Source organism: Petaurus breviceps, unplaced genomic scaffold (assembly GCF_028583685.1).
Source record: "Petaurus breviceps papuanus isolate PSGF00001 unplaced genomic scaffold, PetGlider_PUasm1.0 138, whole genome shotgun sequence".
NCBI classification, from domain to species: domain Eukaryota; kingdom Metazoa; phylum Chordata; class Mammalia; order Diprotodontia; family Petauridae; genus Petaurus; species Petaurus breviceps.
Genome location: NW_027185694.1, coordinates 22,442,004 through 22,458,538, shown reverse-complemented (window position 1 = coordinate 22,458,538; position 16,535 = coordinate 22,442,004). Strand labels below are relative to the sequence as shown.

Genomic DNA, 16,535 nt, shown 5'->3' with positions numbered 1-16,535 from the left:
CATACTAGCCATAGTGCAGCCTGCAAATCCCTCCTGAGAGTTGCTTATTGAGGTAGCCTTTTCTCTTCCCGATTCTTTTTTGAGATGATTTGGCCTGTACCCCTGGAGCTCCCTTTCTTCCCATCTCTGAAAGTAACCCTGATCCTCTCCTTCTAGATTCATGGAAGCCATTGAGTTTTTCTTTCCCCAAGATATACCCCTTTCCTGCTTGGCCCAAATGATGCCCTACTGGGCTGAATGACCTATTTTCCTTCCCATGGCTGCTGAAGGTCTCTCCCCTTCCCTCATTGTATTCCCCTTCAAGACCTCTTCTTTCCTGGGTCTGCAACTTCCTTCCCTCCTAGCTGCTGACTTTCATTCCCTTTGTTCTCTGGGCAGTGTGCCGGCCAGGGAGTCTGGGACCCTTGGTTGTCTCCTACATCAGCCTGAACCAGAGTCTCAACGCATCAGCAGCCTCTCTGTCCATGGGGCGAAGCCCTTGGCACCTTGGCAAGAGGATGGGTGTGGGCAGCAGCCCCTTTTCCCCTGTCGGGGATTTCCGAAATGCCTCGGCTCTGAGTGGCTTCTGCCTCCTCAGCTACCCGGTTATTCGGGAGGAGCTGGATGTGGTTTCCGTGCGCTTCTGGCCCCTGAGTGGTTCTGGGATCATTGTGTGGTCCAGTCTGCCCACCCTGTTCCCGATCAATCTCAACACAGGCATGGATAGTGGCAGCACCTTCATCGTCAGCCTGAAGCTCAATACGGTGCCCACCTAGGGTTGGGATTGGAGGGCAGTGGGTGGGAAGAGATTTTCCCTGGAATGTGACACGAGAAAGCTTTTAGAGAGAGTACAGGTCACCAGAGGCAATGTACCCACTGCTGGTGTGCCAAGCTTAGTTCCTGACTCCCTCAACAAGTTCACCTCAGTCCCCAGACCTTCTAATATATTTATTTTCTCTTTGATGAGAGACTTTTATTTTCCAAAGACCTTGTTCTGGCAGAGACTAGAAATTGCCAATTCTTTAAATATTTACCAAATGCCTATTGTGTGTCCAGCCCTGTTGGGGGGAGGATGAGAAAAGAGGGAGAAAATGTGGTCCTTACCATCAAGGTACCTCTAGTCTAGCAAGGGAAGCATTTGTCCCTGCATTTAAGCAGCCATTTACAAAGTGCTTGTTATGCATAGGACCTTGTGCTGAGCGAGCAGTGAAGGAGGTAAAAGAGATGAACAAGCCTTGGTCCAGTCATCCAAGAGCTCACCACCTAAGTGGGGGAGCAGAGTAGAAAAAATATAGAGAAATACCACACAAGGAAGAGTGTGTTAAAAGTAGAAGTGTCATAGAACCAAAATGTTTTGAGTCCTGAGGGAAAGGAGTACTAAATTGGTAAGACAGGAGAAAGTTCCTTGGAAAAAGGATTTGAGCCAGACCTTTGAAGAATGAGTAGATAAAATTCTACAGAGAGATACTAAGGGGATGTGGAATTGTGGGGCAGGGTTAGGATTCCAGGAAGAGCAGCTACTGGAGCAGAAACAACAGATTTGAGAAAGCCTTTGGGAGTAAGGTTGAATAGACCCAGTCAGAGAAAGAGACCTGGGAAGGAATCACTGGGTGTATTTGGAAAAGAAGTGTAGAGAAATCAGTTTTTCTGGAAAGTAGAATGAATTATGGGGAGGAATATGAGCTCGGGATGGAGACCTCAGGTGGCGCCCCTTTGTTTAGAGCCTCGAACTGTATCCTCCAGGAAATGGAAAACTATTCAAGGTTCTGGACCCAGAAATGATGTGCTCCAACCTATGCTTCAGAGAGATTCATCTGGCTAGATATTCAGAATGGATTGTGCCAAGAGACTGCCTAGTCCTTTACAGCTGAGTTTCAGGCCTGCTTCGCTAACACATATGCAATAATTAGAAAACTGTATAAGATAGACTATATTCAGGTATAATCATTCACACATAATTATAGTCTATCTTATATTGTTTATACTCACATAAAAGAGTATAGTCTGTTTTATATAAAAACTACCAAAATAGTTTTTAAGGAGTTCAGAAAGAGGAATACCTTTGGGGTGGTCAAGGAAAGTTTCATGGAGAAAGGATTTAAAGTGTTCTTTAGAGGAAGGATAGAATTTAAATTGGGAGAAGGCAGGGGCTTCAGTGATCAGACTAGCCCCACGCCTTTCCTTTCAGGGGTAAGAAGAGGGGAGACAAGGGATGGAATTATATCCATTTCTCTAACCTCTGAGCTAGGTGGGGAAGGTCTGAGTCCCGGGCCTAGGCTGGGGGTAGACACAGAGGCCTAAGACTGACCATTGGAATCTGTCCCTTGCAGACTCTGGGCAGTAGCAACATTTCAGTGGTTGGTTGCCTGAGTGCCACCTCGCCTGTCCTCAGCCTCAATACCTCTCAAAACTGCACTACAGGTACAGGAATGAAGTAGAAGCCCTGGGACCTCTTTTTCTGGGGGAAGAGGCACTCCTAAGGGAAGACCCCTGTCCCTGAAACACCTATACTGTGGGAGGGCATAGGGAGAGCTATTTCATCCCGGCTTTAGTCCCCTCAATTTAGCTTGAAAAGCAGGGGAAATGGGTAACAGTATATTAGGGGAAGGAAGTTTTCCATCTTTGGCTCCCCAGTCTGTCCTGTTTCACTGGAAGCCCCACTAACCAACACCAACACCTCTTTCCCTTGTCGCCTTAGCTTTTTTCGAAGGATACTCTTTGTACCTGTCTGACTCTTCTCGTGAGGCCATGCTTTCTGTCCCCTATCCAGAAACTGGCAATTGGTACCTCTCCTTACAGCTCATCTGCCCAACAAATGTGAGGTGAGTGTCCAAGGGGGTGTGATCAGGGGACCAAGGGTCCCATGGATAGTCCCAGGAACAGGATAAATTGGATCCTCCCTGAGATTTCCAAAGGGCCAGATTTTGAGGCTCTCCCTTTCTGTTGGTTGGGGGCTTGTCCCTGCTTGGCATTTTTTGCCTTCTTTCAGTCACTGCAGGGATATCACTATTAAAGGATGTCAACAGTTTACTTTTCTCTAGCCCTTTACAGTCTACAAAGCACTTTGTTTTTAACAACCCTGTGAGGTAGGTGATATACATGTTATTATCCCCATTTTACAGATAAGGAAACTGAGGCTCAGAAAGATTAAGTGTCTTATCCAAAGTCAAACAGCTAGTATCAGAGCCTAGACTCAAACCCAGGACAATTGACCCCCATTCCAGTGCTCTTTTTATTGAATTACACTCCATCTTAATATTACATACATAAGGAGCTTCCCCATCCCTTTTTCAGTGCCCCAGGAAGCTGATGTGGGGAAGGGCAGCCTCAATGGCTAGAACATAGAGGTGGGGGGAAGATGTGGAAGGCCAGACTGACCCAGAACAAGGCACTGAATAGAAAGGATATTGGGTCAAATTGCTGACTAGCTGGTAGCTTCTAAAGATCTAGGCTTATTTGTTTGTCCTTCTGTCCTTTGTAGTGAGTGTCAGCAGGTTCGAGCCAATGTGGAGGCTTCTGTGTCCCTGACCCCCTGCTTCAATGATTGTGGCCCCTATGGCCAGTGTAGACTGCTCCGAAGACATGGGTACCTTTATGCCAGCTGTACCTGCAAAGCTGGTGAGTAGTAAGTACTTGGCTCTTTCCTGGAGAGGAATTCATGAAAGGAGCACTCTTATCGGTCCATGGGTCTAATTCCCCCCCAGAAAGGACCCTGAGACGTAGGACTAGTCGTCATAAAATCCCCTGGGTTCCTAGAACCTTGGGGATGCAGCCATCTATCCTCAGGACTATCTGAAATAGAGTGGGAAAACCAGAATTGTGGCCTGTGAGATCATTGCCAGGAGTGTAAGAGGTGTATCAGCCCCACAGGCATGGCCGGGGCTCTGCCCTGAAGAGAGGAAAGGCAAGGCTAAGGGGAATGTGTGAAGCCTTCGCTGCTTCCTCAGTACCCCATTCACTTTTGGTTTTGGTTTTTCCTTTCAGCATGCTGCTATACTTTTCTTAGGGACCTTCCTCATTTCTGGAGCTACTAAGGTTTTCCACCTCATGACCCAGACCCTACCCTTGGCAGGCCAGGGAAAAGAGTCCATTCTACTGATGGGGAAGTGTGGGGCTTGGAGGCCCATCGTGACACCCCGTCTCAGTCCTTTCTTCCTCCCTAGAATAAGAATTCCATCTTTCCTTCAAACTTTGCTGTTTCTGTTGAGATTACTGCCATTTTTCTAGTCATTCAGCTTTATAATCTTGGAGTCATCTGTGGTTCTCTTTCCCTCTCCCTACATCTTATCAGTTGCCAAGTCCTATTTTTAAATATAAATTTTTATTGATATTTTTTGTCATTCACCTCCTTTACATTTTTATTGATATATTTGTTTTTCATTACCCAGTATATCCTTCCCTCCTTGAACTTCCAGAGAGTTATGTCTTAAAGAAGAAAAAGGGGGGCGGAAGTGAAACAATATGACCCAACATATCTGCAAAGGAGGGAAGGTAGAATATTCTCATACCTCTTCTTTGGGGCCAGGCTTGGTCATGGTACTTTCACAGCATTCAGTTTCAGGTTTTTGTTGTTTTTTCCATATCCATTGTTGTAACTATTTTGTATGTTGTTTTTCCAGTTGCCAAATCCTCCTATTATAATATCTTTTGTGCCCATCCTCTTCTCTCCTTTCTCACAGGCTCTACCCTCACTCATCACCTCTCCCCAATAACATTGCAGCAACCTTCTACTTGATCCTCCTTGCTTCCAGCCTCCGCTATTCAAACCTTCCTCCATAAAGCTTCCAAACTGATATTCCTAAACCATAGACTTCACCATGTTGCTCCCTGACTTCAGTGGTAGTTGCCTCTGGGATAAAATAAAAAATCCTCATTCTGGCATCTAACACCCTCCACCATATGACTCACCCACATTTCCTGAAGTAATATTTCATATTATTCCCTTTTCCAGTCAAACTGGCCCTCTGGCTGTTCTCTGTACATAACATTCCACTTGGTTGCCTGGCCTAGCTAAGTCAAGGTCTTGAAATTTAGATTTAGAAATCAGGGGAGAGGTGTATTCAAGTGATTTCCAGTGTTCCTTTCATGAGGCAGCTGCAGAGGGCATTGATTAGAGCCCATGCTACCCCCTTCTCTCCATGTAAATATGTTAATCAAGAAAATACCCATAATCATAATGGAGCTGCCATATTCCTTCTGCAGGCCTGGCCCCAGGCATTCATTGGAGGGGGTTGAGGGAGAATGATACTGTGAAACACATTTCCTGTGTCTCCTCTGTTTCTCACCCTGCAGCCTTGGGAGCATATCTTACCAACTGCCTAAGGTGCTATGTACAGGAACATGCTCCCTCTCCAGTGGTGAATTCAGGTCTGTCAGAGCATTTTCCCTCAGAGTGAGGCTGAGGTCTCTAGGGAGCAAGCAGCATCTGGGAAAATGCTGTCCTGCGTCACATCCAGCTCCAGCCTCAAGGCTGCTGAGTCACCCTTGCTGATTGGAACTGAAGGAGTAGAAAGGGACTTGGCCAGCTCAGACTTCCTTCCCTTCCTGGTGATGCAGGAGGGAGGGCTAGCCCATGGACCGATTCTCTTAATTCAGGATTTCCAAAGAAAACATTTTGGAAGGTCCCTATTCTAGGGCAGAACAAGGCAGCTGCCTAGTCATTGGTCCCTGGGTTTGGATTACAGATGGGAAAACTGATAACTTGGGAGGGATTTGGGATATGGCTTTGAGGGGTCCTCAGAGGAGGATTGTCTGACTTGACCTCTGCAGTATCCTACTGGTCTAAGAGTATGATTAAAGGTTCCTTCCCTAATTATTATAATTGTGAGCTGATATTACCATCTCTGTAATAACCTCATTTTTTATAACTTTATAAAATCTCATTTGACCTTGAGTAGGTGCTTCCCTAGAGGGGCATGTAACAATCTAGCATTCAGATTTGGAAGTTAGTAGCTAGACTGGTACAGTTGGGTAATGTTTAATTGGATCTCTTTGGTGCCTGGAGGTATCCTGGCCCCAGAACTTGCTGAGAGGAGATTGGAAAGGGACAGTTCTGGAAAGGCCCTCTCCAGAGGAAGCCAGACCCAAGTGCTAAATAGGAATGAGGGCTGATTAGTTTGGAAGCTGTACTGGCTTCTGCCACAAAACGTATTAGGAAGGACCTCAAAGGTCATCTAGTCCAACCTATATCTGAATGGGAATCTTGTCTATAGTATCTCTGACAAGTGGCTATTTGGTCTCCATGTGAAAACCTCCAGGGAAGTGATATTTGCTTTGTCCTGAGGCCATCCATTCCATTTTAGGACAGCTGTAGGTATCAGGAAGTATTTCCTTAAACTAAGCTGAAATCTGCCTCTGCCACTTTGATGCTTTGTTTCTGGTTCTGCCCTCTGCAGTCACATGAAATGAGACTACCTGTCACATGACATCCTTCTATATTTTTAAATATATATAATATATTTATGTATATATATATATATATATTTTATATCTCTATCCTATATCTGCTAAATATTTCCCTCTTCAGGCTCAATAATCCCTAGTTCCTTCAACCAATTTTCATATGGTCTTTAGGCACCTTGCTTTCCTAAATGCTAAAGTATACATAAGACAATGTTTAGATTTCTAATCTTTTTTCATAAAACTTAAAATTCCTTTCCAAGGTTCCCGAGGTCTTCCTTGCTGTTCACAATTAAGTTCAGAATATCAGTTTTCTCCTTCATTTTCCCTTCAACTTTCTAAAAAAAAAAAAACCCTTATTTTTATTAATATGTTTTATCTTTATATTACCTTTATTTCCAAATGTGTTCTTCCTCTTTTCCTAACCAACACATTGACTAATACTACCCCCCCCACACACACACACACATACCTCCCTCCTGTAAGAAAAGAGAGGAAGATGCATTTTCTGAACTCTTTTCCAGGAACAACTTTAGTCATTTTAATTATGAATCATTCAGTTACTCTTTTTGTTCTTCCTCTTTACCTTGTAGTCATTGTGTCTTTTGTTTTATTGGTTCTACATATTGTACTCTGCATCAGTTCATATAAAAGAAAAGATGAAAAGAAGATTTCTATGAACTGATGCAGATGCTTGACTTGGGCGTCCAGTTAATTAAATCCCCTCTTCCCAACTATAATATGCCTCTGGCAAGTTTGTGATCTCTTTACTGAACTCCTCTGGGTCATCATTGCATATTCCCACAAAAATATTCCTTCTCTTTCTCCTTCCACTGGTCTTCATCCAGCTGCTCTCTTTGGTTTCCCTCTCTGATTTCTTGATTTCCTCTTCTGTTCCTTTTCTGACAGCCATCTATATATTCCAGTTGAGGATCGCATCCTGTCATATCTTAGTGCTACACTTATGAGGTTGGATTTTTAGCTTACCTTCTTTCTTACCTGTATTTTGTGCATTTGTGTATCAACATCTGAACCCACAGGTTTTATTGCTGACTTTCTTCTAGAATATTGTCTCCTGTGATTACTGAACTTCTCATTTTGTATTCTTTCTATGCTTTAGTTATGACTCTCTGGTATCTATCTGGCTTGGAAGATACATGAGTGCAGTTTCTTCCTCCTCTTCCTTTTTTAGTTTAAAGCCCTTTTGATCATATTGTGAAATCCTGGGGAAACATATCTTAGTATAACATCCCTGTGCTCTGTATCTTATCAGTTCTATGCACCTTAATTTGTTTGATTTTGCTTTTTTTCCTTAATTTGCTAGAAAAGACTTTTTAAAAAAACCCTGTCCTCTGGACTAAAGTGAGCTAAAGGGAAGAAAGGAAAAACTGAGCCTGCCTAGCAATTTATTGAAAGTCAGGTAGGGACTGGAACCTACCACTTACTTCACAGGGTTGTCATGAGGATCAAATGAAAGTGTATATCTAAAGCACTTTGCAAACCTTAAGGCACTATACAAATATTAGCTATCATCATCACTATTATTATCATTAATATAGAGAAGGAACCGATATCTCTATAGCACTAGGGAGCAGGTCCCTTTTTTGATCAAGTGATTTCATTTATTTACAAATTGTACAAAATCCCCAACTATCAAGGTTCTTACAGTTGAATAGATTAGTGAGGAATAGATTAGGCTTAGAAGTACTAGCTTCCCTCCTGTTTTGGGACATCTCTTGTCCTTCCCATCCTAAATTCCAGTAGTTACTGAATGAGTCTTCCCTTCCATTCCTCAGGCTGGCAGGGCTGGAGCTGTACTGATGACACCAAGGCCCAAACGGTGGCACAGCAGAACGCGGCTACCCTGCTGCTTACGCTCAGCAACCTCATGTTCCTGCTCCCTGTCACCATTGCTGTGTACCGCCACTATGTGGTTGAAGCATCTGTCTATGCCTACACCATGTTTTTCTCTACGGTACTTCCTTGCATTTCTCATTCTTTCTTACTGTGCCCATCATAGGTTTTTTCCTTTCCTCCCATCTAGCCTTTCCCACTCCTTGGAAAGGGCTTGCCTGGGAGTTCTTCTAAAGGCAGTTTGTCAGGTATGAGCAACAGAGAAGGCCCCTCCCCTCACACCAGAAGGGTATCTCAGAACAAGGGACCTTCCCAGTAGTATTTCATTCATTCATGCAGTAGCATTTACTAAGCATATGGTGTGCACAAAGAATGTGGCTAGCCTGACGAGGATGGAGGATGAATATGAACTTGGCCTTCTTAGAGCTTACATGTGGCTGAATATCTACAAGAGACTCTATCATGCAGAATTGAATAGGAGAGGCAGGAAGAGAAAGTGCCCTGGAGGTCCGTAGGAAGGAGATACAATCACTGGAGCTTGGAGATTAGAAGATATTTCACACATGTGATGCTTGAGGGAGGATTTCAACAGATAGTGCCTGGAGAATGGCACAGGGACCAAAAAGTATAGGAGGAGTTTAGAACTCAGCAAAGAGTCTGGTTTGGCTGAAGTTTCAAGTTGTGCACAGGAGAGTCATGAGATCAAACTGGAAATAGAGGTAATAGATTCAGAGTTAAAAGGGACCTCAGGGGTCATCTAGTGGATCTTAACACCCTCATTTTACAGATGAGGACATTGAGGTCCAGGGAGGCCAAGTAACTTGCCCAGGGTCACACTGGTATCAAAGGTAGGATTTGAAGCCAGGTCCCATCTCTTCAAATTCATTGTACCATATTGCCTCTTTGAGGTTTATGGAAACTATGGAGAGCCTCAAGTACTGGGCTAAGGATTTTGTATTTTATCCCCTAGTCAATAAGAAACTATTGTAGCAGAGAAAGATGAAAGGGAGGGAGACTAGTTAGGAGACTGGTAAACCAGGTGAGAAATACTGAGGGCCTGAGTTAGGGTGGCAGCAGTGGGAGTACAAAAGAGAGAACAGAAGCAATTAATGGATTTAACTGGATATGGGAAATATGAGAAAAAGTGAGTTAGAAATGGTCCTGGTCTGGGCTTCCTGGGCAGAGGGGCAGAGTACCTGGCATTGTGTGGCTGGAACCTGACCTCTGACCTCCCCTGCAGTTCTATCATGCCTGTGACCAGCCTGGGGTGGCAGTGTTCTGCATCATGGACTATGACACGCTCCAGTATTGTGACTTCCTGGGCTCTGTGGTGTCCATCTGGGTCACCATCCTCTGCATGGCTCGAGTAAAGACTTTTGTGAAATACGTAAGTGTTGCTGAAGTCAGGGACCTTCTGGGAATCCCTCAGGGCAGTTTGGGAGAATGGGGAAGGGCAGGAGATAATACCCAGAGAGCATACTCTGCACTGTTCCCTGTGAGGGACTGGGGGAAAAATGAGCATGGAGACCCTGCCTTGAAAAATCATGCTCACATGAGACACATTTAAATGGCAAGCGTAAAGGGTCAGTGAAACTGGGGTCACTATTGTTGGGTGAACAAGGGGAAGAAGAGTCACTCTGGTGGCATTTAATTCATTTCCTGAAGGGAGGGAACTCTGATTCTAGGCATTCCACAGCTGGAGGAAATAGTGCTTGTTAGGTGGGGTTGGGATGTGCTTAAGAGCACCTTCCTCCCCAACCTCCTTTTCTGCTAATCCACACCCTACCTGCCCTGCCCCCAAGCTTCCTGGTTCAGTTTTTTGTAAGCTGGCTTTAGACAAGATCAAGAAACCAAGCCTGGGTGAGGTAGGAGAGGAAGGGCTGCTCTACTTTGCTTTTCAGCTAGCTGTGTGCAAGGCCAGCTGAGAGGAAACTCCCCTTCTTCTGCCCTGAGGTTTTCCCTGGGTATGGGCCAGTGCTATGGCTGGCCTCCAGCTCCCAGAGGAGAGAGGGCATTCCTACTATTCCTACTACCAGAGTCATTTCTTGTCTTTGCTTCCCTGGTAGGATGCCCTGGAAAAGCCTGGGGCCAGGGAATGTGCCTAAGCCACCTACATTTCTCAGTCTAGCACGATGGATCAGTGTTGGGAACAGGAAACAAATTGTGCTTCATATAATGAAAAGAACTCTGGATTTGGGGTCAGAAGACCCAAATTCAAATTCTGGCCCAATCATTTAGCAGCCATATGACTTTGGGCAAGTCACTTTACCTCCTTATACATCGTAGGTATACTCATCTCTATTCCCCCCACGCACTGGACTGTTGGGAAAATCTAATGAGATAATGTGTCCTGGACCACCTGGCCACCTGAAAGTTGGGGAATGAATGGCCAGCTCCCTTTCCTAGTACCTACTCCAGCAAAAACCTGAAATTTGCACCAGAATAATGATCAAGAAATCCAATGAGAAACTACAGTGACTTCCTCTGCCCCAGAACTGCACAAAATAGAAGAAGACCATAGGAGATGTGCAGAGAGCTGCCAGCACCAACACTATCAAACGAGCCAGTAACCAGAGACAACAAAGAGCAGAGGTTCCCCAGGGTGGGGAGCTTGGAACCCAAAGGGTGCAGCATCAAACATTTTAGCATAGCACTGATGACAACTTCAACACAGGGGCTCTGAGGCACTTAGTGCTGTGTCCAGTGATGCCACAGAGGACTCTGAGGACCCATCCAGTGCTCTGAACCTCAAAGATCCAGGGGGGCCTGACTCTGGGAGGGAGAAGTTGGTGCAGGAACCCAGGGTGAGACCAAGCTGTGCCAACTGCCCCTCACCCCTAAGTATGGCAGGAGGCACAGCCGGCCTGGTACAAAGTCCTAATTCAAGAACTAAAGCTGGAAAGATGAATAAACCAAAGAAGTTACCAACAATATGAACAATTATTGTAGGTCTAGAGAATCCCTAAAAGCAAAAAGAATAACTGCAACAACTGCAGATTTAGACTCAAAGTAAAAAAAAATTGGATTTTCTACAAGGACTGCCTGACTACCTACAAGAAATGAAGCAAGATATAAAAAAAGAAATAAAAAATCTGGAGGAAGGACTTGGGACGAATACCTTAGATGAAAAAGTAACCAACCCTCTAAAAACAAGAATAGACCAAAAAAAGAATGATTTTATGAGACACCAAGAAATATGAGAATAAAATCAAAAGTAGTATGACCCTTTCTGTACCTCTCAAAGTGCCCAGATCCTTAGGTAGTGCTGAATCATTCAGCTAGGATCACGAACATCAAACATGGGTTTAATTCTTATGAAGAAGCAGGACCAGTGATAGGAGAAAGAGGAAGACTGCCAGCTTCTTGCCTAAAGTATCCCAGTACCTGGACCTACCTCAGCCTTGGTTTTGCTCATCTAACGAGGGGAGGGACACAAGAAGGGCCTGGATGAGATATATCAGTGAACTAGGTCCCTAGTAGAATTTGCTGAACCCTGAGAGAGAACTAACACTCTTAAGTTCAGCTTGACCTCTTACTACAGAAGCCCAGAAGTTCTTTGGCGGCTGTTCTTGAGTCAAGGGCTTCAAGAGTCATCTGACAGTGTGAGCCTGTATCATTTCAGGAAGAGGGTGGGTACCCAGACCTAAGAATTAGACACCTAGTCAGCAAGTTTTAGTAAACAATTACTTATGTCAAGCCTAACCCTCACAAAACCCCCTGTTTTGTCCTAGCATGCCAACATACACAGTACCAACCAGGTAACCAAACATAGGCCAAACTTCAAAGGTAGAAGTGCCTAGAGAAAGCAGAGCAGGCTGGCTAATCACAGAAAGCCCCATGGATAGATAGGGTGAATCCTGGGCTCAGTCATGTCTTGAAAAAGGACACAGATGTATCCACCTTGCTTTCTGCGGTCAAGTGTTATATGATCATCTGATGGCAGAATAACTTTGGTCTCAGGTAGATCTCAGGAGAACTGGCTTCCCCTACCCGCAGGTCTCCTCTACAGCCTCACTGTGGTGACTAGTATATTCCTCTAAGATTTAATTTTCCTTTGATATTATGGGCAAGTTCCCTGACCTCAACTCCAAGAAGTGAGGCAGGAAATCCTAAGATTTTGAAGCTGGTTTAGACCTTAGAATATAATTGGCTTTCAAAGTAAAAGGGACCTCAGAGGTTCAGTAGTCCAAGCTGTACCTAAACAGAAAACCCCCCCAACAAGTGGGGAACCTCATTATCTTCTGAGGTAATCATTCTACTTGGGGATAGCCCTAATTGTTAAAAAGGTTTTTCCTTATGTAGAGCTGAAACAGATTATAGGATATGGAAAAAACTTTTGAAGATTATTTAATCCAGCCACCTTATTTTAGCAATGAGGAGACAGAATGAGAGGGAGGCCATCTATCTGATAAACACTGTAGAAACTGAGTGAAGAGACTGCTCCATAGGCTAGAACTAATGCCTAATGGTCTGTTGGCATTCTTCCTGTAGGTACTCTTTGTCCTGGGGACCCTGATCATTGCAATGTCCCTGCAGCTGGACCGAAGGGGCATCTGGAACATGATGGGCCCCTGCCTCTGTGCCCTCATTATCATGATCAGCATGTGGGTAAGGATCTTGTGGGGTGAGTTGAGGGCTAGGATGGGACCATATAATGGAACCCAGGCCCTTGGAATTCCACATTCTTTTTGAGACTTCAGATTGAGCTACTTAGTCTGACTAAAGATATCTTGTCCTGAATTTTTTCTTCTTTGATTCTGTGGATCTCAAAATCTAGCATAGCTTGGTGGCTCACTATGCTCATCCTATAATATCCCCCAAATCTTCATTGTTACCCTGAGTCTGTCTACTTTTGCCCTCATCCTCCTCAAATTCAAGCCATAAGAGAAGTCATCAATTTGAAGGGGTAGTCAGTAGAGCGCTGGACCTGGAATCATTAGGACCTGAGTTCAAATTTAGTTTTAGCTATGTACTGGCTTTGTAACCTTGGGCAAGAAATTTAACCACTGTTTGCCTCAGTTTCCTCATCTGTAAAATGGGGATAATAATAACATCTACTTTCCAGGGTTGTGAGAATGAAATGAGATAATTGAAAGCTGCTTAGCAGAGTATCTGGCACATAGTAGACAGTATATAAATGTTAGCTATTATTATTTGCTGTATTAAGTCTGGTCAAAGTTTAATGTTGGTGAAATCTACAAATATTCAGATCGTATTAGAAATTAGTCCTATGAAGTTTTGAAAAGCAAAAGAGTCTAGAACTAGGGTTCTCATCTGGTTCCTAATTCAGATTGGCTACTAAAAATAGACCCATCATCATTTGTATGTAGCTCATATATGGATAGATAGATAGATAGCTCACTTGCTCTCTTTAGGGTTTACAAAGTGCTTTACTTACAGCAATCCTACACGGGAGGTAGTACAAGTAATACTATCCCATTTTACAGATGAGAAAACAGATACTCTCCAGGGAATAGGTTTACCCTTGTTGAAGGTTTCTGCACAGAGGCAGGAGAGCTGCTCAGGTGTGGACAAAGCTCCTTTTCACTATTTCTATTGCATCGCACTCTTAGCACAAGCCCTGGCTTTGTTTGTTGTAGTCATCAGGTCATTGTAGGTCTATAGTCTAATTTAACAAGCATTTTTTAAGTCTCTATTAGGTATCAGGTAGGCTGGTACACAAAATGTTAATCATCAGTTTCCCCCAGTTTACAAAGAAAACTCATTTATTTACAGATCAGTTTCCTTCTGAGGAGCTCCTTGCCATAAGAACAGAAAGGGGTCAGAGCCCAAGGGTTATTCCATAGAGAGTCCTGACCAAAAGTGTATCTTTGCTTTTTAGTCTTTGCCATGACCAATTAAATTAAGTAGATACTATATCTAAATGTATACAAGTGTTAAATGAGTCACTTTTTATGGAAGACTAATTTTTCCTGGTCAGAATTCCCGACTTTCAAAACTAAGAAACCTCTTTAAAAGTCTGAAGTGTCCCCTCCATAGGCTAGCACCCTATTGGACAATAATGCACATTCCATGATGACCAGCTGAATCACTGGCTGGAGAGAACATTATCCAACTCATTTGAGATCTGAGGAGGGTCAGGAATGTAGGATATTAGGGGGACAGGATGCCCCTGGAGCCTGGGCAGAAGCTGCTCATGTACCTTGCATGCTTCCAGGATAGGCCCACTGACCTGTGTTCCTCTGATTCACCATTGCTCAGCCCTGGGTTAAGGAGGAAGCACTGAGACAGACAGGTAGTAGCTGTCTAAAGAAGATGGGTCTTCAGGAGCATAGTCTTGGTGACCGCCTTAGTTCAGCTCCAGGATGAGGACAAGCGTGTTAGAGTGAAAATAACATTGGACTTAGAGTGCGTTCAGATCCCTGACTACCATATCCTAGCATATGACTACCATATCATACCCAGTGACAGCTAGTTGCTCCACATCGGAACCTCCAGTTCCTATATGAAATGGGGATAATAACCATTGTATTACCTACCTCACAGGTTCAATGGATAGCACTTTGTAAACTATAATATTAATAGAAGGTAATGGTACTGTAATTCCCCCCCCCCCCAACGCAGGCTCCCCCAGGGACTTGCTAACGACTACTCCCAGCTGCCTTCTTGTCATTCTCTGAAGATGGAAGAGCATCCATGGTCTCCACCTATCTACTCTGGCATTTGGTCCCCAGTGGGTAGGGTGACATTTCACAACTGGGAAGTAGAGATGGGGATCAAGTCCTAAGGCAAGGGGTCCCATCCTCCACTCCCTCCCCATCTGTATGGTCCCACATTGTACTTTACAAAGCTCTTTGCTAGCCTAATGCTTAATAAACTTCTTGCCTTGCCAATTGTTTCTCAGAATGTGGCAGCCAAACAAATTATTAATCCTCATTTGACAAAAATGAGCCCAAAGACACTAACTCAAACTTATACAACAGGTTAGTTACTAGGATGCAGATCTTTCCCCCAAAGCAATGAGACCCTCTCTCTTTGGTCATTAATAGATGGTGTCTTTTCTTCTATGGTTTAGGTATACAGATGTATTCATCGACATCACTGTTATCCCACATCATGGAAGCGATGGGCCTTCTACCTCCTTCCCGGAATTTCTCTGGCATTTGTGGCTATTGCCATCTACACCTTTATGGGGACCAATGACAATTACTTCTACACACACAGCATCTGGCATGTGCTGATGGCAAGTAGCGTGGCTTTCCTTCTACCCCCGCGTGACAAGAACACAGAACCCTGGGCCTGGTCACAGAAGCTCACCTGCCGCTACCAGCTCTGTAAGAACACCCAGGAGGAACTCTATGCGGTGACATGAAGTTACCTGGCCAGTGGCCCAGCTGTTCTTCTGCAGCAGGGACTAAAAATAATAGGCTGACTCCACCTGCCTTCCATCTCAGCCCACAGCTCCCACTTTTCCTCTGTCTCCAAGAATAAAGGAGATATGCTTCCTATTTGATTTCTGTCTGAATAAAATTGTCCTGAGCACAGTTTTTCTATTTATGCCAAGGGAAGAAATATTCTTCTCTTCCCCCATCTCCAAATCTGGTTCCTGAATCCAAGTTGTGTCTCTGCTCAAGAGGCCTAGGGGATCTAGACCTGGGTATCTGCTGTCATGACACCTGCTTGGAACCAGAGCCTCTGGCCCTCCTTACTGGTCAAGGGTAAACTTTTGGTTTGATGGGAGATTCAAAGAAATCCCATGGAGACCTCCAGCTTCCTGAACTGTTGAACTGTGCTAAGGGGTAGATCATAGCTCAGAATTTCAGGCACTTAGCAAGTTTGGGGGCAGGTCCAGAGAGAGAGAACAGAGTAGGGGAGAAGGAAAAATGAAGGTGAGTCAGAACTGCTTCTACTTTTTTCCCTGCCTTCTGTGAGAAGCAGAACCAGGACACGCACATTCTCGACTCTGCAGGGCTGGTCCTGGCCTCTAGCTACCACAGCCAAGCCACAGGGCTTACCGCATCTCATGCCCTCCTACTTACCTCTGAGACTGAAGGAGCCAGCACTTCAGATTGGGTTGTGTTGGAGGTTTCACTATAATCTTGGTTCTGGTTATTTCCTAGTGGAGTTGTCCCGTTTTTTCCCCTGCCCTTGTGTCCTCCCCACCTCCACCCCTACTTCCCCAAAGCTGCAGGGCCCTCTCTGGAAAAGCAGCTGTATTCCTCAGGGTTAGGTGAAGGAGACTAACTAGGCGAATAGTGTATGATGGAGCCATTGGGATGGTATCTAGAAACAATCACTTCTCAGCCAGGAATCAAGACCAACGTTTCTGTTCATGGAAATAA

The 16,535-nt window shown here is 44.5% G+C and overlaps 1 protein-coding gene across 3 annotated transcripts in view; it reads left to right on the top strand.

Moving 5' to 3' along the window:
* PGAP6 (post-GPI attachment to proteins 6) overlaps window positions 1–15,701 on the top strand; it is a 29,746-nt gene extending 14,045 nt beyond the window's left edge. For 2 of the 3 annotated variants that reach the window (XM_069107868.1, XM_069107875.1), the window contains exons 6-13: window positions 379–743; window positions 2,310–2,400; window positions 2,678–2,801; window positions 3,461–3,597; window positions 8,175–8,353; window positions 9,473–9,619; window positions 12,724–12,840; window positions 15,269–15,701. In XM_069107868.1, the coding sequence (XP_068963969.1) occupies window positions 379–743; window positions 2,310–2,400; window positions 2,678–2,801; window positions 3,461–3,597; window positions 8,175–8,353; window positions 9,473–9,619; window positions 12,724–12,840; window positions 15,269–15,565 (1,457 nt within the window). In that variant the 3' untranslated portion in view covers window positions 15,566–15,701. The remainder of the gene's footprint in view (window positions 1–378; window positions 744–2,309; window positions 2,401–2,677; window positions 2,802–3,460; window positions 3,598–8,174; window positions 8,354–9,472; window positions 9,620–12,723; window positions 12,841–15,268) is intronic. The other variant, XM_069107879.1, reaches the window with a different exon arrangement.
* The last annotated feature ends 834 nt before the right edge of the window (window positions 15,702–16,535 follow it).